Below are 24,576 nucleotides of genomic sequence, written 5' to 3'. Positions count from 1 at the left end.
GTCCTCTGAGCGGCCTTTACCACCCTCTGCAGAGCCTTCCTCTCAGCGGCGGTGCATCCGCCATGCCACACAGTGATGCAGCTGCAGAGGACGCTCTCCACCGCACAGTGGTAGAAGCTCCTCAGGACGGAGCCTCCCAGACCTGCTTTCCGCAACTTCCTGAGGAAGTAGAGGCGTTGGTGGGCCTTCTTGACCAGACGGGAAGTGTTGGCGCTCCAGGTGAGGTCCTTGGACAAGTGTACCCCCAGGTACTTGTAGCTGGAAACCACTTCCACAGCTGCTCCTCCGATGTGCAGGGGAGCGGGGGGGCACCTGACCCTCCTGAAGTCCACCACCATCTCCTTGGTCTTTTCCCCGTTGATGCAGAGGTTGTTTCCACTGCACCACTGCATCAGGTGTTCCACCTCCTCTCTGTATTTGGACTCATCGTTGTTTGTGATGCGTCCCACTACTGCTGTGTCGTCCGCAAACTTCACTATATGACAGCTGGGGTGAATTGCCGTGCAGTCATATGTCAGCAGAGTGAACAGGAGGGGGCTCAGCACACAGCCCTGAGGTGAGCCGGTGCTGAGGATGATGGGGGAGGAGACGGTGTCGTTGATCCTGACAGTTTGTGGTCTGTTGGTCAGGAAGTCCAGGATCCAGTTCCCCAGTGTGGGGCTCAGTCCAAGGGAGTGGAGCTTCTGCACCAGGGTCTGCGGGATGATGGTGTTGAAGGCTGAGGAGAAGTCCAGGAAGAGCAGACGGACGTAGGAGTTTTTGCTCTCCAGATGGGTGAGGGTTGTGTGGACCACCGATGAGATGGCGTCATCGGTGGAGCGGTTTTTCCTATATGCGTATTGGTGGGGGTCCACAGTAACGTCGATGGAGTCCTTGATCTGAGTCATGACCAGCCTCTCGAAGCACTTCATGACTACCGGGGTTAGGGCAACCGGCCGGTAGTCGTTTAGGCCTGTCACTGTGGAGCATTTGGGGACGGGGACAATTGTGGCAGTCTTTAGGCAGGTGGGGACAGATGACAGTGAGAGTGAGGTGTTGAAGATGTCTGCCAGCACCTCGGACAGCTGGTGTGCACAGTCCTTCAGTACCCGCCCCGGGATGTTATCCGGGCCAGCAGCTTTGCGGGGGTTAATTCCCTGTAGGGTCTTCCTCACATCTGCTGTGGTCACAGTGAGGGGTGTGTCACCAGGCGGTGGTGTGAGTCTAGTGCTGGGGGGGGGGGTGTCCGGGTCTTCGAATCGGGCGTAGAAATTGTTGAGTGTGTCTGGCAGGGAGGGGTCACTTGGGCATTGTGCATTCCTGGTGTTGTAGTCTGTGATGCACTTGATGCCCTTCCACATGCGCCGTGGGTCGTTGGTGGTGAAGTGACCCTCAATCTTTTGGGAGTATGTGGCTTTGGCCCTCGCGATGCCTGCATTCAGCTCTTTCCTTGCCTCTTTGAGTGCTGGTGCCTCTCCTGCCCTGAATGCAGCATCCCTAGCCTTCAGTAAGGTTTTCACCTCAGCGTTCAGCCAGGGTTTCTGGTTCGGGTAGCAGGTGATTGTCTTGGTGGTGGAGACGTCATCAGCACACTTGGAGATGAAGCCGAGGACAGAGGAGGTGTATTCCTCCAGGTCCACCTCTCCCTCGTATGTGGCTGCCTCCCTGAAGACCTGCCAGTCTGTGCATTGGAAACAGTCCTGGAGCACAGCGGCTGACTGTTTCCAATGCACAGGACTGTTTCCACTGCACTGGTGACAGATTAGGTTTCGTGATGGGTGAAATATATAGCTATAGCACAAGTGACCTTATGAGTAACCTATTTTTATTTGCCAATGACACAATGTATTTTTTTTTGTTAGCAGGTATTTACAGGAACTACAAGAACAATAACTTCAGAAAATGTGTGAATTAAAGAAATGGTTTTGACAGGAATGAATCATCACGGAATCTGAACAGAACAAACATTATGCTGTTTGGGAATAGTTAAAGCAATACTAACGCAATGATAGAGAGAGATGGAATTACCACAGTGAGAACTCACAGAATCGTCATCATAGAAAACAAGCCTTTCAATAGTCGCTAAGGCAAAACACTTTCTGGACCACAGTTCACTTCACATTCTCTCCTGTTCACTAATATTGGCATATTTTAATTACTGCTCACCATTTTGTGTGAATATTTAAAAAAAAAATGTTTACTCCATTCAATATAAAACTTTGAAATTTACTCCTCTGGTTCATTTTTCACAAAAGCACAAACCATGCACAAAGAATTAAATAACTTACTACCAGGGAACGTTCAAAAGATGCTTTTTCATAGTGAGGATTTTAATTAAAGACGGAACTAAATTTACAAGTATAAGTAGTTTACAGTAAGTTTACATTTAGTATTGTAGTATTTCCTCCCTTACAAAGGCATTATTGTAGATATTTCTATGAAGGTGAGGGGCATAATTGACAAATCAATATACTGTAGTGCCGCAAACACTTTATCATGAATTCAAATGCGGCAAAACTAACATTAACACACACACAAAAAAAAAAAAAAAACACGGCACATACGTTTATTATTTAATTTATTGAGACTTATTTCTCCATTAACATCCAAAATAAGTTACTTTGACATTCAACATTGTGGAAAACAGGCAATGGGCGGTTGTAAAAACTATTCATGAAGCCAACGACACAGGAAGGCCAATTTTCCCTTCAAACACTCCAAAATTGGTAAGCACGCGTTATACTGAGGCACAGCCAATACATGAGTTTCCCGGTGTCCACAAAGCACATTCAGCAACTTACCAATAAAACAGGAACATTAAATAAAATTCTAACCAAGGGTAAAGATGCCCAATCTTTGCCTTCTCGGAGCCTGACGGATGTTAAGTACCACCATTTCACATACTGCAGTATTATGGAAAAACCAAGCTCACAAGAGTTAGAGGTTCATCACAGTGAATCTGTTAGTCTGAGCCAAAATTAAAATACCACTGAAACTACAAATATTAAAAAGGTGCATGCTGTGTTAAAAGAATAGACAACAATCCCGGAGTTGGTTGCTATTTTTACATCTTTTTTTAAAAATCTAATAGCGTCGTCAATTCATGAATGTGTGACTAACTTGCAGTGAGAAATAATGTCCGTTTATCGGTAAAATGTAATCGTAACATATCAAAGTAAAAACCACTATCAAGTCCCTTTTTTTTTTTTTGCCAGTGTAGATTCAGAGTGTTGAACCCCTCAGAGGTACATGTGTGAATGAGGATACCCGACTACGTCAAACATAAAAAAAAACAAAAAAAACAAAACAGAACTACAAAAACATTTCCTTTTCTTCCAGCTCACAATTCAACAATAACTACATTGTGCCCATATTACCGATCTTAACTGTTATGGCTGTCATTTTCTTCTTCCTTTTTTTTTTTTATAAATTTTTTTTGTTAAAAAGCCGAGTTGACAAAATCTTTTTTTTAGCTCTCCATGGAGTCCAGGAACTCGTCTTCCGTGATGTGCTCCATCCTCTTCAGGACCGCGTGCGAACTGGCCGCTGGGTAGTCTGCTACGGGGAAGAGGTGGTTCACGGGCTGATCCTGCGGGGGGGGCGCCGCCTCGTTTGAGGGGCAGCAGAGGCTGCGCAGGAAGGGCGACAGCTGGGTGATGGAGGATAGCGAGCGCTGAGTGAGGAGGGGGAACTCCAAGTGGTCCGAGGAAGATTCATCACCGAGCTCGCTCATGGCCTGAAAGCACAGGACGGGATGTGGTTCGTCAAATAGTACTTCGAAAACCCCTGCAGCCTTTTTCACTCAGGACATCAAATCAGGTAAGAAAAATCTAAGAGTAATTCTGAACTCGGATCTGAAATCCAACAACCACATTAAAGACGACAGCAATATCAGCTTCCTACCATTTGAACAATATTGCGAGAATCAACAAAATTCTGAGAAACTTGTTCGTGCATGTATTTTCAGTAGGTTGGATTATTGGAACAATGCGTTGACTGGCCTCAGTAAACAAAAAAAACGAACAAAAAAAATTATCTGTCAGACAACTGCAGCTTATCCAGAACGCTGCAGCCAGAGTCCTCGCCGCCACAAAGGGGGTGGAGCACCGTTACACCAACACAAAGAGGGTGGAGCACATTACACCCGTGTTGGCCTGTGTGTCAAAGGATTGACTTCAAAATCTTCCTCCTGGTCTACAAATCTTTTGAATGGCCGCGAGCTTAAATACATCTACAGATTTATTTGTAGAATATCAAACTGGCACTCTGAGGTCCTCAGGAAGAGGTTTACTCAGTGCTCCCGCGGCTTTTAGTTCCTTCCTCCTCACCTGAGGAACAAACCTCCTGAACCCTGCTGACACACTCGCGTCTTTTAAATCAGGACTACTACTATAAACATTCTTATTTTCACAGGCTTTCAAATAAACATGAGATTTTACTTACTTTACTAAATGTATCTTAATGAATCTCTTACCTTATTTATTCTGGGGTTTTTTTTAATGCCGTTTTTAAATCTTTGTATGCTGTTTTTAAATCCCCTGAACTGACCACACCCACCGACTATAGTAAATGTAACTATTCACTTTTTGTGATAATTCTAATTTACTGGCAAACATACCAGAGAAAGTAGATCAATATTTGTGTTTCATGTATTTAATACACAGGTTTTGCTCTTTGTACTGAAGGAAAGAATTTAGGCAGCAAAGGTCCTAGCACAGGAGGTTTACCTCCTGATAATCCTACAGCCAGACGTATGCTTATAGCAAAGCTTCATTATTGTATTGTATTAATGCATTTCATTTTATTAATACATTTAAAGCTTTTCAGCATTTCTTTAAATTTCTTTGTAAAGTCAATTGCCCTGTGTTTGAATGGTGATCTATTAATACATTTGCCTTGCCTTGGAAAATCAGAAATCATAAGATTCTTCTTACCCCAAAGCGTTGTTGTATCCCTTCCAGCACTCGGACAACATGTGGTTTGCATTCCTGGTGGCCTTCAATCAGCGCGTTTTCTGGACCACCGTAACGGTTCACGTCCACCTCGGGAACAAATGCCCAGCGATACCTGGATTAGAAAAAAAAACAAACAAAAAAACAAAACAGCCTACAATAAATCACTCAGATAATTATAGGTGGACTCCTTTATGTCTTCTTGTCTTTCACCGTGCTCCTACATCTGAAAGACTGGTATCCTCTCAGGGGGAAAAGCCAAGGAGGTGTCCAGAAACTTGCATGCTGACAGGTACATGTCCAAGTCAGCCTGGGAGAAATTCCCCGGTCCGTTTCTGTCAATGGCTCCACGCACAACTTTGGCAATCCTAGGTAGTAATTAAAAAAAAAAAAAAAAAAGTACTATGAGTAAGACATTGAAACAAAATTTAAGTCAAAATTTATGAATAAAGAGAGAAACTCACTTTGAAACATCTTTATCTGCAAGCAGAGCTTTCTCCAGACGCGTGAAAGCCCGAATCTGGGAAACAAAAGGTCACAATATAACTCATCTATGAAATCCAGCCCTTAAAAAAAATACAAAAAAATAAAAAATGGTTTCACACCAGTTCTGTGACCATAATAGGCCAGAGGGACGTCAAGTGCTGGAATGAGATTCGCAGCAACAGAACGCGGAACATCAGGAACATCTGGGCTGAGACGGCAGGGCTCGGGTTCATCCGCAAAGTCTCTGTGAGACGCTCTGAAAGGGAAAAAGGAGCGTTGATATTTTGATTTGGGCTCTTCCAAACTCTTGTTGAAATCAAGGAAACATCTAGATTTCCAGGCAGTAACAAAAGTTCACCCTGGATCAGGGGCAGGTAGAGGTGGTACTGGTCCAGTTCTCCACTAAACATGGCAAACGCCTGACGTTTCAGCAGCATGGGCTTCTGATCCACATTGGTGAACAGTTTCAGGGAGCCACTCTGCATGCCTGCAGCACAAAGGAAAGCACGTTTCATCAACATCAGCTTTCATTTGAATTTGCTTAAAGATGCATTTGGCAAAAAAAAAAGTGACAGAACTCTGTTTTTATGGTGATAAATCATTCAAACTTCACACATTCTGTACTCAAAATAAAACCACCAACAAACATCTTTCCGTGGAGCGGCCGTCAACATCGGAGTGCAGAAATATTTACTGAAGTGGACAAATGGACTCTGCTGTACTCACTCATGAGGTCCTTGAACATGGTCTTCTCATGAGTCAACAGGTGGTCAATGATGGATTTCCAACTGCAGAGAGCGAAGGGGCAGTCAAACAGCGAGCATGGATGAGCTTCAAGTCACAAAGGTAAAACGTCAAGAGGAAAAGTCTTAAGAAGATATATGTGAATGTTGTTGTACAAGAACTGCGGCTTATTTTACGAGTTCCAGACTATAATGTGAATTTGTGCAAACTTTATAAAAGAAAAATAATTCTAAACCAACCTGTTGTTCAGTTGTTTTTTTCGATCTGTATTTAATTAATTGTTAATCTCTTAACTATCCATGTATATATTTGATACATTTGAGATGTTAGTGCTTTGTTCAGACTTATTCTAAAATGATTTCCTGCTGTGAAAAGTGTTTTTTTGCATTGTATCTGTATTAAATGTGCAATCCGAATCAAGATTCATTTATTAATTGATCATAACTTCTAATGTTTCATGTGTGTGTATGTGCCATTAAAGTCCAAAAACATACTGACCTGTGTGCACAGGCGGCATCCATGGTGAAGAAGAGGGGGTCCATGAAAAGCTCAAAGACCTCTTTCTTCCAGGCTCTCTTGGTGTAGGCATACCCACTCAGGCTGCTCAGCAGCTGAGCGCCGGCTTCAAAGCTGGGCATGTTGTAGGCACTGCAGGAGGCAAAAACCCAGGTTAGGTGAATATCGAACACCCCCCCCAACCCTCCTCCTCCTCCTCCCTCCCCACCCTGCTGCAATAGTTACCTGTGATTCTTCAGGTAGGGGAAAACGTAGTACATGAGACGTGAGATGAGAGGAACGGCTTTCTCCTTCTCGTCACTGCGATATACCATATCCAGAAGTGGTGCCAAGATCTAAACAGCAAGAGAAATAATCCCGTTTCTATTGAAAAAAAAATCTCAGAAACACCATTGATCCATCACACGTTTCTATAGGATTAATAAAAGTGTACCTCAGCCAGAAGTACAAGAGCCTGCACGCTGTAAACTGAGGGGGCGGATGAGGAGACCATGGTGCCGGCTTGAGCCGCGGATTCTGACGGGCAGAGGGAGAAAAACAAATACCGAGTGTCTCCAAGCGTTTCAAACGAGTTTCGATTCAGATTTCACGTGGACCGAGCGGCACATACATGATGAGAACTGAAATGTTAAATTGTGCAACGGAAGTGGTGAGTTAGAAGGACGTATGACCTCAACTTTACAATGAAGGAGAGAAGCAACCAGGACGAAATGTAACATGACTGAACATGGATTTAGTGTTAACACATCTAAATGCGGATGTGCCACGACAAACCATTTCATTTCAGATATTATCCAGTTGAGCCGTCGTTTCATGTCATCTTTAAGGTCTGACAGTGTTTTTTTTACTCATTTGCAAGGCAAGTATCTAATCCAACTGATTAAACAAGAGCCAAGAGCTGCAGCGGAGGGGAAGAACATGTGACGCATGTTCAGAGTATCTGAAGTTACCACAGAGCTCTCCCTCCACGTCCGTGTCATCTGGCTCTTCGGCCTCCGCGCACACCTGAGGCTGAACTTTGACCTCCAGGCTGCGGCTGAGCCAACTGGTCTGCTCCAGAGACGAGCCTGCAATCCCTCCTACCGCCTCCAGGATCCGCTGAGTCACCTCCTGCAGGATCGTTATTCCATTATTAATTATCATTAATACGTAAACAAGGTCCCACCTGATCAAAATTTCTAAACAAAAAGCAGCCATTTCCCGTCTCACCTGCAGATCTTTGGTGTCCTTTTTACTGTCCAGGTTGGGGAGTCGATTGACAAAGTCGTTCAAGATTCTGCAAGATAAGATTTTAAAATATTAATTGTGACCGTTTTTCAGACTTGTCTGCCAAGGAATTGACAAAATTGTACGACTGCGGAGTAGCGTGCAACAGTAACAATGGCGAGAACTGACCCCAGCAGTAAAAAGTGTCCAGGCGGGGCCAAGTTGAGCTGAACAGACTCTCGCAGTAGAACAAGGAGAGGAGCAACATTTTCCTGCAGAGCTTGAGCTGAAATGCTAAACACAAATCCACAAATTGTCACGAAAGTTAACATTCCGCAGAATGCAGTTGGTGAACCGGACACATTTCATTCTTCTTTTTTTTTTGCCCTTACCTCTGGATGTAGGCAAAACTGAACTGCAGCATGGGAATATCGACCAGGGTCGATTTCTGATGGAGACAAATGTATAAAAAATGAAATAAACGAGCTTCTCGAATTCAAGGTGCGAACATACTAAAAGGACGTTTTACGTTTCCACACCTGTTCTCCTTTCAGCTGATGTGGCTTTTTCACCACCTCTTTGACCAAATAGAGGATAGTGTCAGAGTGCAAGGTGTTCAGGGATTTGACCAGATCCACAATGGTCAGACGAGACTCGCTGGTCACAGGCAAAACCTGAAGAAAGCCAGAGAATTAGAAAAACCACTGCTCCTCAAGGCAATTGTTGATTTTTTTAATAGAATAAATGGCTCTTCATTCTTTAAAGACTGCAATTCTTACTTTGTTTTTATGTCTCCTCTTGCCCTTTCTGTTGCTCCATACGACTCCGAGTGAAGCCATCAGTTGAATGCCATAGAGTTTAGTTAAAGGGAGCAGGAATTCCAGTATTCGCTGTCGCAGTGTCTGAAAACGCGAAGAGATCACACTTGTCATTTGCCACACATGCAACAAAACCTAACGGATGAAACGGGTCGGCCGTCCCTCGTATACCACACGTACCCTGGAGTTTTTGAAATAGACGGAGGTAGACGTGTGTCTGCTGCCCTGGGTGGAGTCCGGTGCACGCTTTTGAACGTCTTCCTTCAGGATCACGCCCCATAACAAGGCCATGCTGCTGAGCATGTGCGGCAGGGCTTCGAGTACAGCATTGCGAGCGTTGCGGACATCCACGGGGTCGCAGGCAACGAGGGACTGACAGAGGGGGGTGGGGGTGGAAAACAGAAAATATTTTACCATCAAAAATACGGCAGATGTGCTGCGTTTGTGTGGATGTGTGGATGCCCCATTTCTTACTCGCTTGTTGTCCAGTAGACAAAAGTGTGTGATGGTGGTCAGGCCCTCCAGCAGTGTCAGCGGGTAGTCGGGGGCGATGTTTTCTTTCCTCCCACTTAAGCTGAAGGAAAGGGAGTAAAGTAAACCGAAGAGTTTATCGACAGCAAGACTCACGGCCTCAAGGTGAAACGTGTATTCATACTCAAATACCTCTGGTTGGTCTTCCCTCCATCGTGTTCGTAAAGCTTGACCAGTTCCACCAGGTTTTTGCAAATCTGATTGATGAGCGGCGACACAATGATGCCCAAGGAGCGTCCCAAGTATGGAAGAGACGAGCACAACAGCGTCACCCAGTGGGGGTGCATGGCGTAGCCATACTGAGGCTGCAGAGCCCTGGCTGCGGCAGACACAAACATCCCCTGGGCCGTGATCGGGTGGCTCTGGACGTACTGAGCCGCCTTGATGGACTGCTGGAAGAGGACCGCGGTTTGCCACTCCCGAGCGAGAGGCGTGCTGGCGGGCGAGACGTCGCGAGAGTCGCCGTGCTGGCCCGACGCGCCGCCCGGCCCCGCCGCGGAGACGGCGCCGCCCGGCCACACGTGGTACTCCAGGACTATGAGTGCCTGCAGCAGCTTGAGCAATTGCATTTGTAAGGCGTACTGCTCCTGCCCCCCTCCCGTCCCAACGTTCACCAGACTCTCTTCAGACTGGCCTCCCTCGTCGTCCAGAAGCGCCACGTCTTTGGACGCTCCCTTGTCCGTTCCCCTCTGGCTCACGTACATGGACGCGCACAGCGTCAGCAGGGCGTATTGCTGCACTCTACAGGTGGAGAGGAGCCTGCGGCAGGACTCCAGGTAGTCCTTGCTGCCTTCTTGTCCGCGTGCAAGGAAGCGAAGCTGGTCCACCATCCGAGTCAGAACTTCCACGCTTTTCACCTGCACCTCCCGGTTACCCTGCAGGTCAAGAGGACCCAGGCTGAGGTAGGACGGGTACTGAGAGCGTAGGAGCTGCAGGCATAAGGACACCAGCAGTTCCATGAGCAGGGATGGGGGCACAGTGGGGGACGAGGCGGGCGACAGCAGGCAGCCATAGAAGCTCCTGCCGTCTTGAGCCTGCTGGTGGCGCTGCAGAAGGTTGGAGACCAGGTTTAAGTGTGCAGCGGAGCTGGTGTCTAGCGAGGTCGAGGTGAGCGAGTCGACCAGGGGGCTCTCCATCCTCTTCAGTAGGCTGTCGAGCAGAGCCAAGCCCTGCAGCAGATAGCGCCAGCCGCCCGCCACCGGATACAGCAGCACGTGGCGGAACAGGGAGTTGATGGCCTCTCTCTTCTCGCGCTCCTGCTTCAACTGGCGAGACCTGGCTATGGCCTCCAGCTCCAGATCCTCCTCGTCTTCGCTCGACAGCGAGTCAGACGCCTGCGTGTGCTCCGACTCGGCCCGCCGCAGCCCGTTGACCACGGCTCCCTCCTCGACGCTGTGGGACGGCGCAGAGCCCGAGCTGGAGTTTTCCGTGGACGCTTGTGCGCCACTCGTGTCAGCGGACTCCGTGTGTTCACTCTCAGCCTCCTCCTCCTCCTCATCCTCGTCTTCCTCTTCCTCGTCCTCATTATGCTCCTCTTCCTCTGTCTCCTCGCTGTCACTCCTGGATGCCACCAAAGCCTCTGGTGCTTTTGGCGGCTCCCCAGAGCCGTTTAACTCTTCCCACAGAGACTCCCGGTCCAGGATATCAGAGATATTCAAGGTGGTGACTTCTGTTGCCAGAGTGTCTACAGAGCTCTTGGTAGAACTTCGACTCCTGTTATTCTGAACCTTCAAATCCCCTTGAAAACAACAAACATGTCAACGTAAGAAGGAAATCAAACCAGATTTTAGCCATAAATGATGTAGATTTAATTTAGTCACATCGTATATATATATGGACATATGGACAAATGCACTTACCAGAGGTGAGATTTTGTTTGACGCTCTGAATGGAGCAGCGCCGCGTGGCCGGATGAAGCAGCAGCAGCAGAATAGGTTCCAGGATCCGGATCACATCATTGAGGGACAGAGCCCGGCTCAGCCAGCACTGAGCAGCTGCACCTATTGAGCTGTCCTTACAGCTCAGACAGTCCACCATGACACACAGAGACCTGAAAGGGGCATTTTACAAAAGACAAAAAGCCTCAGAAAGAAAGTGACGGTACGACTTCTTGAAGGCTCTTGAAGCAACAGATCTAATTTATTACTACTGAGGATTTGTGGTGGTTTGGAAAACAACTGTGGTTATTTTGATGGCAACGATAGATGCCGTCAAGTACTGAAATCCACTCTGTTTAGTCACTTTTTAATTTTGTTACTCATGAAAGCAGAAGAATACGTTTTTTCAACTTTGCAGAATCCCCCCCCCGCCCCAAGACTGCCTGAAAGTTTTCCATAATATTGTAGTTTGTTCATGTTCTGACAGGACTACATGAATGATAAATGGGAGAATGGGGGCAAAAGAAAGAAAAACCACCTCTATCATGTGTGGCTGCGTATCGTTTAACATTTATAAAGATCTATACTGGTACAAAGTATTTTAGTCAATATCAATTTGTACATCATCACTGTTGAAATATGAGAATGCAGAACATGAACCGAGGCTTAATACACTATTTTCCCCATTTGCCTCAATGACGTGTACAGTAGACAGTCAGGCACCAGCATTATTATATCTTAGTACAAGCACTCTACACTCTTATTGACTGTTTGACGCTGATGAGGATTATTATTCCTTAAGAATCAAATAGCAAAGCACTTTTTGATACCCGACACTGGCAAACCAAGACTTTTTCCCTTACTCAACCAGTTTTGACAAAGTTTAATGAGGATAGACCTTTTATTTGTCTGCTCATATTGGTTACCAGGGTAGAGTTTGTATTAGGATGTTGAATCACAAATAAATGGTTTTTGTGACAAACTAGCATGTTCAATTTGCTTTTCTTTACATAAGGACATAGTGGATGTTTACCTTGCAATGTCAATTTGCTTAAAACTAAACAATTGTCACAGCTGATCCATGTGATTCTGGTTACACTTATGTTATATAAAAAGCGCTACCATTATTTAGACAAGAAAGAAGACTTTTTTTTTTAACTATTGGAGCTACACCAAGAAATACAGCACCATAAATAGATCAAAACAATCTCCCAGTAAAGTGCTGCGCCATGTATAACAAATTAAAAAATAGGCATCTTAAATTCTAGATTGTGCTCCATCACATAAAATGTTACATTAAATATGAGAACTCAGAATTTATGGAGTTTTTACTTGCTGAAAATTGTCATCTATGAGAATTAAAGTGCTGCTATTTGTGCTGAAATGTGTTTTTAGTGGAACTTTTCCCACAAATTTGACACTAAAAACTGTGTTGCTTTAAGGGCGGGGGCTGGTTAATCCCCACCTGAGAAGCATTAACAGCCGTATTGAGCGTGGAAACAACGTAGTTAATTGGAGAATGTGGGCAATTGGGACCATTAATAGTAAATTAATTAATGACGCTGCCCAAACAAGTGTATGGACCGCATAACGACGACTATGTACCAACCTGTCGAAAGAACGATTGAGGGACAGAGTCCTGTTGGTCTGGACCTCCCGGGTCAGGTGCCATAGCACTGTGAAGCGGTGTATCGCTTCCAGCCGAACTGCCTGAAGGAGAACAAACATACAAACCTTCATCTTATTTGCTCAACTTACCCGGTGATCCATCAGCTGTTTGTGCGTGCTCGTTAAACAAACGCGGCGACAAAACACTGGGGGGGGGGAGGACAAACTGTGTGTTGCCCTGCAGGAGCACATACTTTGTCTTTGTGCAACAGCGCCTGGCAGATGACGTCTTCGCAGATGGAAGCCGACGGCGCCAAACAGTGCAGCCGGTAGAACAGTTCCACGCAGGAAATGTGTTGCTCTCGCCGCTCGGTGTCCAGCTGACTCCACAAAACCTGGGACACCCTCTGATTTACATGGAAACGGAGTTATGGCAAGAAAGAAAACGCCTTGAATTCTGTATTCATACTGCGCTTTGCGAGTTCCCGCAAATGTCGTCTGCATCTTTGGACAGTCTCACCTGGTAGAAGTCGGTGCCCTCCTCCATCAGCCGAAGCACCGTGGGAAAGATGGGTGGCACCGTGACCATCTGGAGCCGCCCACTCAGGGGGTTATCGTCAGAGCTCTGGTAGCGTCTGTGCTTGTCCTGAATGACCAGAGCCAAGGACTGGGAGTGGTTGATGAGTTCCAACAGCGTAGCCACGGCTGTGTGCTGGATGTTGTAGTCTCTGGACAGGCAGCAAAGTGTCATCAGGGACCTCAGCCACACTGGAAGTGCCTTCATCCGACCACCTACATATATATATATATATATAAAAACAAACATGACATCAAATCACACATTTTGTTTTTTTAATTAAAAGGAAGGAAAAGACACAACCATCCATGTACTGACCTGCATGGTTAAACATGTCTGTGTGGAGAGCCAGAGTCTCCTCCTCACCCAGGTAGATGGGAAATGTGGTACACTCCAACATCAGGTGGCAAGAGGCGACGAACGCTTGCCGACAGGCCTCAGAGATTTCTGCCCTGCCCCTGGGCATGTACCCGGCAGCCCAGTCCAAACAACCGAAATGCCCGCGGTCCTTTTTCCTCTCTGAGGGTTGGGGAGTTTGGACCGCTCTGGTCCGCTCGCCTCGTCCACCGACATCCTCCACCTGCACCAGCAGGTGTCTGAAAATATCCAGCGAGCGCCGTCAATAAACGAGCCCCCTTTTGAGTTACACGAACAAGCGGGTTCAGAAGTTTACCTTGTGGTAATGAAGGCGAGGATGTCCTGCAAACACTGGCTCATGGTGTCTATGCTGCCTCCCCTTCTCCACACGGCGTCACCCTCCGTGCACATTCCATTTTCCTTGGCTTCCAGTCTTACTCCATGCAGCAGATGCTGCTCCGACGGCGAGGCACTGATGCCCAGCCCGCTGTCTTCAGACCTGAGGGTCGGATAAACGCCATTTGCAGGCTCCGCCCCATCTTCTTGGCTCAGCTCTCCGTCGTCACGATGGTCATTATCCTGACCACCTGTCTCTTGCTCAGTTTCTACATCCTGAAGTGAGGACAATGATTTTTTTTTATGACGAGGCAAAGGAGAACAAAAATAAACAAGTACATAAAAGTCACAAAACCAAAGACCTGCTCCAAACCTGGGTTTGTGTGCTTTCTTCCTCTTGTGACTGTCGGTCCATCTCCTCCGTTTGTTCCCCAGCATCCGTATCCATGTCAGCCACGGGCATCTGGATCTTACTCAGGACCTTGAAGCACGCTCGCAGTCCCTGTGTGACGTCCTCGAGGCGAACGGAGTCCATGTGGGTGTACAGGGTTCGCAGCATGGTGCCCAACATCTCGGGGAGGAAGTGTGACTGGATGTCTGCGTGGAGCTCCTGTGGCGAATAAAACACAAACAAGCTCATCTTCCAGTTTTCCAAAGACGTACGTATGAGTGAGACACTTCAAACGGCGCCGAAGAACTTAGTAAACGAATAGTTAAGTCTTCTACTTCGGTCTGTCTTTTAGTTGGATGTTGATCCGTTAAGAGCCATTTTTCTTGCTTTTCTACTAAATCCTTTAATCAGTGTGAGCGAGTATGAAGGTTGTTCACCAGAGGAAGGACATCCAGCAGGAAAATGATGAGGTTTGACATCTCAGTGACAGTTGCAGCAGGACGACTGCGGTCCTGTTCAGGTGTTGGAGGATCGTCTTTATCGCTGGAGGAAAAACAATGAAACTGACCTCAGTTATTGCGCTCACATCAACTGATACCCAAGACCAAGATGTTATTTCTTACAATGACATTCTGTATAGGTGCTTCTCCAAAAATTGGAACATCACTGAAAATGTTCCAGTTGTTTCTCCACTCACAGCATATGAACAAGAACCCTTTTCGGGATTTTTGGATAAAAGAAGTAAATGCGTCTCTGTGGTATAGGTCTTAGATCAATTTTAAATTTCAGTGTCTTAATTAGATTATTCATTGTATTTTTGGAGAAGCAACAGTGAATTATAAATGTAAAGTGTTCAAAAAAATGGGCGTTTTAAGTCTCGTCATGTCCACGTATCCGTGTTTGATTCAGATTTATTCAATTCGGGGTCACGGGATGCTGGAGCTGATCACAGCTCAGGGAAAAGACAACGTACGCCCAGGATGAATCACAAGTTCAACACAGACACAGTCCGAAAACACGTTTTTGTGACATTCTCACTATGACCACTTTACCACAGTACGGCCAATGTAAAAGTTGAATTCATTAATACAGATTCTGTGCATCTATTTCATACCTGAGAGCGAAGCAGAAGTGCCGGGTCATGTACTCCCAGAGGTATTCGCTGTTTGTGGAGCTCACGAGCATATTCATCGTCTTTATGATCTCCGATGCATTCTTATTCTCTTTGATTTTACTGTTCAAGAAAAAAATTCATTCATTTTCAGTTTCTGGATTCACGTTGTCAGTAGCTATTCTGTCACTGTGCTTTATGTGTCGTATATCTCACACCTTGCCAGCTGGTTGCCTGAGAGTCCTGAGCTGTTGGTGGTTTCGTCACCCAGCATCTTTCGACAGTAGCTGTAGAAAGCGCGGACCACCTCCAACATCACACTGTTCAAGACAACTGGACCTAAGCAGCAGTATTGTCAGTACAAAACAGGCCAAACAAAACAAAAGCCTTTCATAACCAAGTGGTTTGTCTTCTGCTCACCTATCTCTGGTTTATCCAGCAGGCTGATGATGATGCGGAAGGGCCGGAGGTAACCACTCACATTATCTGGGGCACAATCTGCATTCTTCTGTTTGAGGATGTTAATCAGAGCCTGGAGCGACGCAAACAAACAGATGGGAACAAACACTGTTAATACAATACTCAAAAAACCGACTGAATGCGGCATGTAATGTTTTCAGTCAGTTAACAGTTCGGGAAGTATGTTTTCTTTTCTTTCTTTTTTTTTTTTGCTTTGAGGCATTGAATGAGACAGAAAACTATGTGTACCTCTGTACTTCTTGGTCACACGGGACAGTCTATGGAGACCAGACTACGTTGCCTCAATCAAACACAGTGACAGGATCTAATCCTGCTTTCTTTCAAGAGACGGATTCATGTAAATGTGTGTGATTTGTGGGGTGAAAAAAACAGAGGGAGGGAAATCACCTAAAGAGGTTGGGGAAAGAATTTTCCAAGGTCCCTCATATTTTTCCACAATAAATAAGGATTTAGTTGAGTTACACACCAGTAAGCTATTCAAAATTCAAATATAAGATAAGCTGTAGTTCAAAACCATAAGTCTGTGTAGGATTTACCCAAATCAAATCAAACTTTATTTGTATAGCACTTTTCGCAGTTTTTGTAACCCAAAGCGCTTTGCATACTTTAATATAAAGAGAAATAAAATACAAATACCCGACCCCTCACTATAGGTCCTGGACCTGACACTCGGAACTCTTAACAAGACGGCGCCAGAGGACCTCAGGTGCCACGTGGGACTTATCGTGTAAAAGCAAATCCGAAAGATAAGAAAGGCCATTAAGACATTTAAAATCTAGTAATAAAACATTAAAATCAATCCTGAAATGCCAACGCAGTCATTTTATAACAGATGTAACGTGGTCCTGTCTTCCGGCCTTCGTCAGCACTTGCGCCACTGAATTCTCAGGTCGCTGAAAGTTTTCTTGGAAAGACCAGAAAGCCGGGCATGACAATAATCGAAGCGACTGACGATAAATCATCGCCGCCTCCATGCTGGCCAGAGAGAAATTGGCGGACTCTGGCTATGTTCTTCAAATGATCAAATCCTGTTTTTATTATATTCTTAATATGGGGACTTAAATCAGCTCAAAGTCAAAGAGAAGTCCAGGTTTTTAACACAGTGCGAGGTTTTCCAGTCCTGCAGTGACGGTAAAAGCTTCTCTCTCTGGCCTCCGGGCCACTTCCTGGAATGTACTTTACTGTTGAAAGTACCCAAAAGCCCTAGAATATATTTTATCGTGAAGTTCCAGACAAAATACCTGTCAATTGTTGATCTTAGAAAACATTGCATGACCACCACTATCTAACTATTTTAGATTTATTACATACGATTGGAAACATTTACAAGTTTTGTTATATTGCCAATTATTCTGTTTTATACATCATGAAAATCGCAAATACTGTAACATTTGATCGGATCAGATATTTTACATTTTCTTTTTTAAACCAAAGGCCATAATTATCTCAATCAAAATATGTGCAAATAAGACAAAAATATAGACAAAACAATAGCTACCGTCACAAGAAAATCTTGAGAATAAGTGTTGAAGTAGAACGCCATATGTTCCTCTGTGGTGGCGGAGAGGCTTGGATGTGGTGCCACCATTCCTCCTTTAATGTCCGTACCTGACGACACAGAGACAGGAAGACCGGTTGGTAAGCTTGGTCACTTGATAAGTTAATCTGCATCATCGGTACTACAGTGTGGCGGGAGGAGCAGGCAAACCTAAGAGCCAGGCGTAGAGGCGTCGGTTCAGCGACATGTCTCTTCGGAGCAGCGTCAGTGAGGCTGCAGACGCCACTGTGGTCATGTCTTCGGCATTCAAAGCAATCGACGGCTCTGCTGGGTTCTAAAAACAAACAAACAAAGTAAACATAAAAAAATATGAATGGATGACTTTATTTATAAACTTTGATAGCTATATAATCTGCTTATTCAAAAACTAATTTAAGCATACTTTGATAACTCTTACAGGAAAAAAAAATCATATTATAAGAAGGCAGAAAAAATTAAATACTGGCTTGTTACCAGTAGCTGCAGCAAGCAGCTTGTCTGTTCTTTTCCCCAAATAACCCTAATCGAATATTTGTGTAGTTGTGACATTTAATGCTTTTAATTAATGTGTGGCATGGCTGTGATTTGATTAAACTACTGGAACATGAGGGTAAATGTATCCCTGCATTACTAGGAAAAAAACAAAAAATTAAAATAATCATACTTGACTAAAACTCCACCCAAAAAACAACTAACGCAAATAAAGATCAATAACTTTTTTAACTGCTGTGTTTACGTCACTGGATTTAACTATGTAAACATAATCACTTAAGCTGTCTTTTCATATACAGTCCAATATTAAGATACTTTTTTTCAATATTGATACCATTTACTGATATTAGTGTTACATATCCGTCTATTGTAGTTTAATGATGATTGGAAAAGCTAATTTATAAAGACATCTTTTCATTGAACATGAAGTAAAAATGAGACTTAATCAGATAAGAATTGCAAAAACAAATTACGGTAACTCCAGTCACAAGGAGCTGAACACATTATGCAGAGAGAACAACAATCATGTGGGTACCTACCAAACATGTGGCGAAGGGGAAAAAGTAGAGCAGGATCTCCAGTGTGTTTCTCTGCACCAATACGTTTGTATCTTGCAGTGAGAGACAGACCGACTTCACCTAGAGACAGTCAGACAATCAATAATGGGAAAACGTAACCCAAATGTGAAAGAAATACAGCTATACTGGACAAACGTGTTTGCCGGTTGACACGTTGTTGTGTGTTTTGACAGCGAGCGTGTGCATAAAGTACAGAGACACTCACCACCACGTGGTGGTCGTAGCCCAGCATGTGCGTTTGCTGACTCAGCGACGCCATGCGGTCAAAATGCGTCACTATATATACGGTAGCGGGCAATCGCACCATGGGGGTCACCAGCATGCTGCCCCACAGGGCACCGTAGAAGACCTGCTGACCCACCAGCAGGGACAACTTGAAGAGCAAAGCGTCGGTCCTGGAAGGGCAGGAGAGGACAGAGTGTAGAGAATAAGTGACCTTCAGTCTGAACCCAAACAGACCCAAGTTATCCATTGTCCCGAGGTGCGGAAGGCAATATGCAACCCCGTGACTCTGTACCTTTTGTCAAATAATTAAGGTCATACCTGAGTCACAAGTTCAAACTCTTCCTGATTGCTTTAGGACATTGCCTCCAGTCAGACAGAGGCGTTCAGAAATGAGCTTCAAAAAATAAACAAGGGTGACAGATCCTAAATAGATGCTAATCATCGTGTTGACAGGGCTTTTCTGAATAAGCAAAGATAAGCTACTCAAAGTGTGACATGCTTTGCCTCATTGCAATGGGTTGAAGGAGTTTAATAAAATGAGGTGTAGGATCACAAATTAAGCATGCACGACAAGTCTGCAGTGTATGCTTATGTTTCACTAAGACAGTGCTTCTCAAATGGTGGGGCGAGCCCCCCTGGGGGGGCGTGGTGGGGTGTCAGGGGGGGCGTGAGGCAGGCGCGACTTTCAGTATTAGTGTCTTTATTGATGCTTGAACGATAAAAAAGGGCCTCCAGCTCATTTTATTAATTTATTTTGATAATCAGGCGATTGTATGCAGAATGCTGGTGGCAACAACTCATACAGTGGTTTATACAGATAAATAAATAAATATTATCAGGTTCTCAATGGTAGTACAATTCGGGGGGGGGGGGGCTGACATTTTTTTTGTCCTCTAGGGGGGGCATGACAGAAAAGAATTGAGAACCACTGCATTAAGAGGTGTTAAACAACATGTGAAAAAAAAAGAATACACAAAAGGTTTTATTGTGTGTGTGTGTGTGTGTGTGTGTGTGTGTATATACCTGTCATAGACCTCCAGTCCTTCCTCCAGGCCAGGGAGGAGTCCTGTTATAAAGGCCTGAAGACTGGGCAGTAAAGCCCTCTGCAGTGGGAGATAGTAACGCTCATACAGCGTCAGCAGCACGGGTTTTACTGCCATGGCTGCGTGGCCCAACAGCGGGAACAACCCCGAGCTAAAACACGAATACACACATCAAGTCATAAAATATTCCACCTATAATAAAGCCAGCACTGTCAAAGTTTAAAAAAAAAACAAACAAACAAAAAAAACCAAACAAAAAAAGTAGGTCAGCTTCTTCACCTGTAAATAAACAGATCTTTGGCCAGCCATTTTGTTCCGATGATTTTGAAGATGACCTCGTAGGTCTCCAGGGCTTTGAGATGCACGCCACTGGGGAGGGCCGGGTGCAGGCACTGGGCCAGACGCTTCCCGATGATCAGCCTCTTGGGCAGCAGGGAGTAACGGAGGTTACTTTGCAGGGCCTGGTCGAATGAGAGAGAGAGAGAGAGAGAGACAACGCAGAGAAGCGTGTTGACCCTTGTCCGGTGAGCAAACACAAAATTTGACAAAGCTATCCGTGAAAAAGAAGAAAGGCGAAAGAAATCCAATACAGGGTCAACATCCGCTCTGCGAGCGAAAGATAACGGTGGCACGCCTGTGTGTGTGATAAATGGCCAGATGAACACAGAGGGAGCGTCGCAATGTAAACACAAGAGCTTCCCTAAAGGAGACAAGAGGCAGCAGTGAAGACGGCACATCTCACAACCTCTCAAGTATCGTATCGTACCTTGTTGAGCTTTCCCAGGGACGAGATGAGGTCTGCCCACTCGCTTGAAGATTCAAAGTTCCGCAGCGCCTTTTCAATGACCGACGCATAGCTGCGGTACCGGTAGTCATTCTGCAGCTCCAACTCCTCAGGATCCATTATGCGTTAGTGGAATCCCAGCATCATCAACACAACAGATCTGTTGGGGGGGGAAAGTGAGCATGATTAGCAGCCTGTCTGAAAACTTCGGGATCTCTCTCGGCCCCTGGGGCCATTTTGTCCCATATTACAATTAGTCGCTTTGCTCTGGTCATTGACATTCAAACTATGAGACCAACATCTTCCTCCAGGGCATCTGCCTCCGTTGTTTGACAGATTGACCCGTCCCTCAATCTGTGGAGGAAAAAGCTTCTTCTGACACACTGAAATTCAAATGACTGTTGGATTTTATTGAACTGACAGAAGCAAAAATGAAGACACGTTGATATACCGTCTATCAAATCACTAAAATGCCAACATTTCAGGGATTAGTCAATGAATTAGAGAGTGTCGCTCTCCTGCTTTCCAGTACTCAAATAGCTCTAAGTTTGTGTGCTCATGTAGCGTATTTGAATGTAGTTGAACAGAAAACATGGGCGGGGGGGGAGTCGAGAGCCAGGATTAGAGAAGCGCCGACATCTGGACTCCCCACGGCTGAGCTGAGACGGCTTTACCACTGAGAACAAGGCCAACAACACGTGCTCGCCATGACACCGCAGGAGCAGGGGAACAATGTACTGACTGATAAATACATCACCGAGGAACATCTGACACTAAAATAAAAAAAATTAAAAAATCTAATGAACTCACATACGCCAGTGACTAAAGCTTTAAAATGAGTATGTGATTGGTTTATTTACTCGATCACATCCTCTGTGAAATGATACAGTGGGTCTCTTGCTTCTCATTCTAAGAGGACAGTTTGAAAACAGTGGACGACGCTGAAACAATGCAGGATACCTGTCCAGACTCACCTAAACCTAAACCATGAGGATATAATTAAGGAAATGAATGTAATTGAATTTTACAGTGTGTATGGTTTTATAGTCGATAACACTTTTTGCCTTACAGTGGAAAAACTGCCTGATCGATCTAAAGTCTCAGACATTTCTTAACTCGCATTGTTTGATGAGTCCTGGTTGGTTTGAGAATTTTAATCAAGTAAAAAGTATATTTTGGTTGTTTTAGCAGTAAGCTATATTTGTGACATCTCTGCATCTGTATTTGAAATACAGGCCAGTCAACTTCATTTCGCATCATCCTAAGATGTGAACACACAGAGCTGCTCAAAGGAGACAAAAACGGCATTATTTTTATTGTCAAGTAAAATATACATATCTCTCAAAAAAGGGAACCTCGTGTGACTACCGTCTTTTGGCACAAAGGACAGTTTAACACCATGTCCTGTTTTTAATGATTCTGAATATTTAAAATATGGTGACATACTTTATCTAAGCCATCATGAGTCAATCGGATGTTTCATTCACACCTTTGGAAGAAAATAAATAGGATGTCTACGTAGGAAGACATTGGTTGGATCTACAAATACAAAAAATTTAAATAAAGCAGCCCACAACCGTGTAAATGAACAGATATGCAGGGTAAATGTATATTGCAGCTCTCTACAGCAGTATCCATGCCAGGGATGAATAGTGCTATAAGGATTAATGTTACCAGGTGTGATGGTTTGTTTTTATGTCAGCAACCCACACACATTGAGGCACATGCTACACTTGTGACTAAAGTACTTAAAACCTGGCCAGAGTCCCACCACTTTCAGATCTGACTTTCGAGTGTGCCGTCTTCCTCAATTATTAAAAATGAGAAGTGAATCACTCAAATCTAAAATGCCACAGCTGACTTCAGGATAGCCCAAATGTGATTCTGTGTGGTGTATTTCCTTTGCATCTAATGTGTGTACAGACACGAAGGGAGTGTGGATTGAAAGTTGCACTTAATAAAAGAGGCAACTTGATAATCAAATCGTGTTGTCCTGGTAGAACAAAGTGTACAGTCTCACTTCCTCTCTGAATGAATCTGTCAAAAAAGAAAGTGAGATTTTTATAAATAAAAAAAAATAAAAAAAATTCAGGCTACGTTGGGGGCACAGGGCTGCGTCACCTGACCACCACCACCAGCACACATGAAGGTGCACGATGGAGGCAGTAGATGCATGAACTGTGGCCAGATCAGCGTTGGCTGCAGCAGCTTTTGGCCCGTGACTACATGCAGTCTGCTGCTGATTGTTATTATGTAACTACACGACATCAGACCACAGACAGGATGGAGAGGGGGAAAAACAACAACAACAAAAAAGAAGAAGAAGAAAAGCGCTGCCTCAAAGACTCGGAAATGACTGCGATGCTTTACTGTAGTCACGTTCGTCTGCACGCTGCTGCAAGATCGTGCGCATTCTTTGGCCAAACGGAGGAGAAATAAATTGTAATATCGATATCGATTACTTATGTGGTGGATGCGGTGGGAGAGCAATGTAGTCTATGTAGCTAAAGCGAAGCAGCCCCGCCACAAACAATCGGCTGGTGATCAGGTGCATCAGTGACTCACCAAACAAGCGCAGGATGCGTCGCGCCGGCACGCCGTTCAACCCGTCCGACTCGAATAAACGGAGACAGCCCGGTTGTGACGGCGCATCCTCCTCTTTCACCAGAGAAATGGGAGCTATTTTTTCCCCCGAGAAGGCGCGTGTGTGAAGACAACCATCCCCACAGTACCCAACACTGGTAGTCATTACGGGGCGGGATCATCCAACTCAGCTGATCCAGCGCGGAGGCGCGGCCCACTTCCTGACGCGCGGGAGGCGGGGGTGGAACGAGGCTCGCACGGTATTCTAATATTTGCTCTACAGCTGTCATACTGGAGTAAACATGAAAAAAAAAGAAAACATTTTAGGTTCCGCTCGAAGCAAAAGCAAAGTCAGTTTTTTCTTGTGCAAGCATATAATCGAGAAGTGCATTTGTTGCAGTCTCACTCCCCCCCCCCCGGGGGGTTGGTATCGTCCAGGATGTGCAGTGTTTACAAACCTCTCACCTCACTGTCAGATACTTCAGCGTGTATTTCACAGACAACAGCGCTCCGATGGGGATCGTACTGGCTTTTATTAACAGTTAAACACCGTATAAATGGTCTGTGTTGAGTCAAAACACTTTCGTGCTCCAACATCTGCACATATTGTGGCGTTTTAGTACTTCTAAATTGTATTATTGACTGACTGCGATGGATTTAAAAATGCAACAACAATATTGCCTTGGCATGAAGTAAAAATATTATGCAACATTGCAGGCATATTTTGAAAGATACTAATACTTTTTTTTAAAGTCCATGGATCATGCAGCCCCAAAAGGCCTCACTGTTTTTGTTATTGACATTAGTTATTGATCTGTATTGTCAAATAATAGTTTAAAGGGTACACCAGCTTCTTGTCTGTGATCGTTTGCAAATGTGATGGACGACCTGCCCGGGGTATTAACCCCAATTCACCCATATTAAGAGCTGCTCAGCCACTCTGAACTGGATGAAGCAGTATAGAAGATAGATGGGAGTACTTCTTTTTTAAATTCTTTTTGATTCACATGGAAAAACAACACAGCCGTAGCTCCGTTCAAAAACCTTCACTTGGAACAATTAAAAAAAAAAACTTTTCACTCACTTCCAGATAAAAACAAGTAATTATAACTACATGAGTATTGGTAGTCTAATATTTACAATTCAAATGCTGTAATTTTGGCACATTTAATCTGTATTTGCATGTTTATGCCGACAGGTGGAGCCACAGAACCATCGGATATTGTTTTTACCGTGCCTCTGACTCGTCACAGAATATCACAATTCACTACAAAATCACAACAATAACAGATTGAAAGACTGATTTTGTTTTTAAATATCACTTCTCCACAGCCTGTGCGACATTATCAAGATATATTGTAACAC

General features: G+C 44.8%; 1 protein-coding gene across 1 annotated transcript; it reads right to left on the bottom strand.

Annotated features, from left to right (window-relative positions):
* Window positions 1-2,452: 2,452 nt before the first annotated feature.
* On the bottom strand, window positions 2,453-23,276 carry dop1b (DOP1 leucine zipper like protein B). Its single transcript, XM_080498470.1, has 38 exons — window positions 23,194-23,276; window positions 20,611-20,788; window positions 20,124-20,305; window positions 19,825-19,995; window positions 18,782-18,971; window positions 18,538-18,636; window positions 17,678-17,801; window positions 17,468-17,577; window positions 15,910-16,021; window positions 15,708-15,828; window positions 15,493-15,612; window positions 14,816-14,921; window positions 14,361-14,597; window positions 13,968-14,263; window positions 13,613-13,890; window positions 13,238-13,509; window positions 12,972-13,124; window positions 12,719-12,819; window positions 11,092-11,282; window positions 9,365-10,970; window positions 9,176-9,275; window positions 8,882-9,073; window positions 8,663-8,785; window positions 8,423-8,557; window positions 8,276-8,331; window positions 8,073-8,177; window positions 7,887-7,953; window positions 7,628-7,787; window positions 7,111-7,193; window positions 6,903-7,012; window positions 6,660-6,809; window positions 6,144-6,205; window positions 5,776-5,904; window positions 5,537-5,673; window positions 5,396-5,451; window positions 5,156-5,299; window positions 4,914-5,046; window positions 2,453-3,715 (listed from the first exon to the last, which is right to left on the bottom strand). Exons 2-38 carry the CDS (start codon window positions 20,746-20,748, stop codon window positions 3,449-3,451), a joined length of 6,816 nt encoding a protein of 2,271 aa, XP_080354596.1. The 5' UTR covers window positions 20,749-20,788; window positions 23,194-23,276; the 3' UTR covers window positions 2,453-3,448.
* Window positions 23,277-24,576: the final 1,300 nt, after the last annotated feature.

The sequence above is a fragment of the Blennius ocellaris genome (assembly GCF_963422515.1).
Source record: "Blennius ocellaris genome assembly, chromosome: 6".
Taxonomy (NCBI): Eukaryota; Metazoa; Chordata; class Actinopteri; order Blenniiformes; family Blenniidae; genus Blennius; species Blennius ocellaris.
Note: the sequence above shows the minus strand (reverse complement) of the source record. Positions and strands in the feature narration are given on the sequence as shown.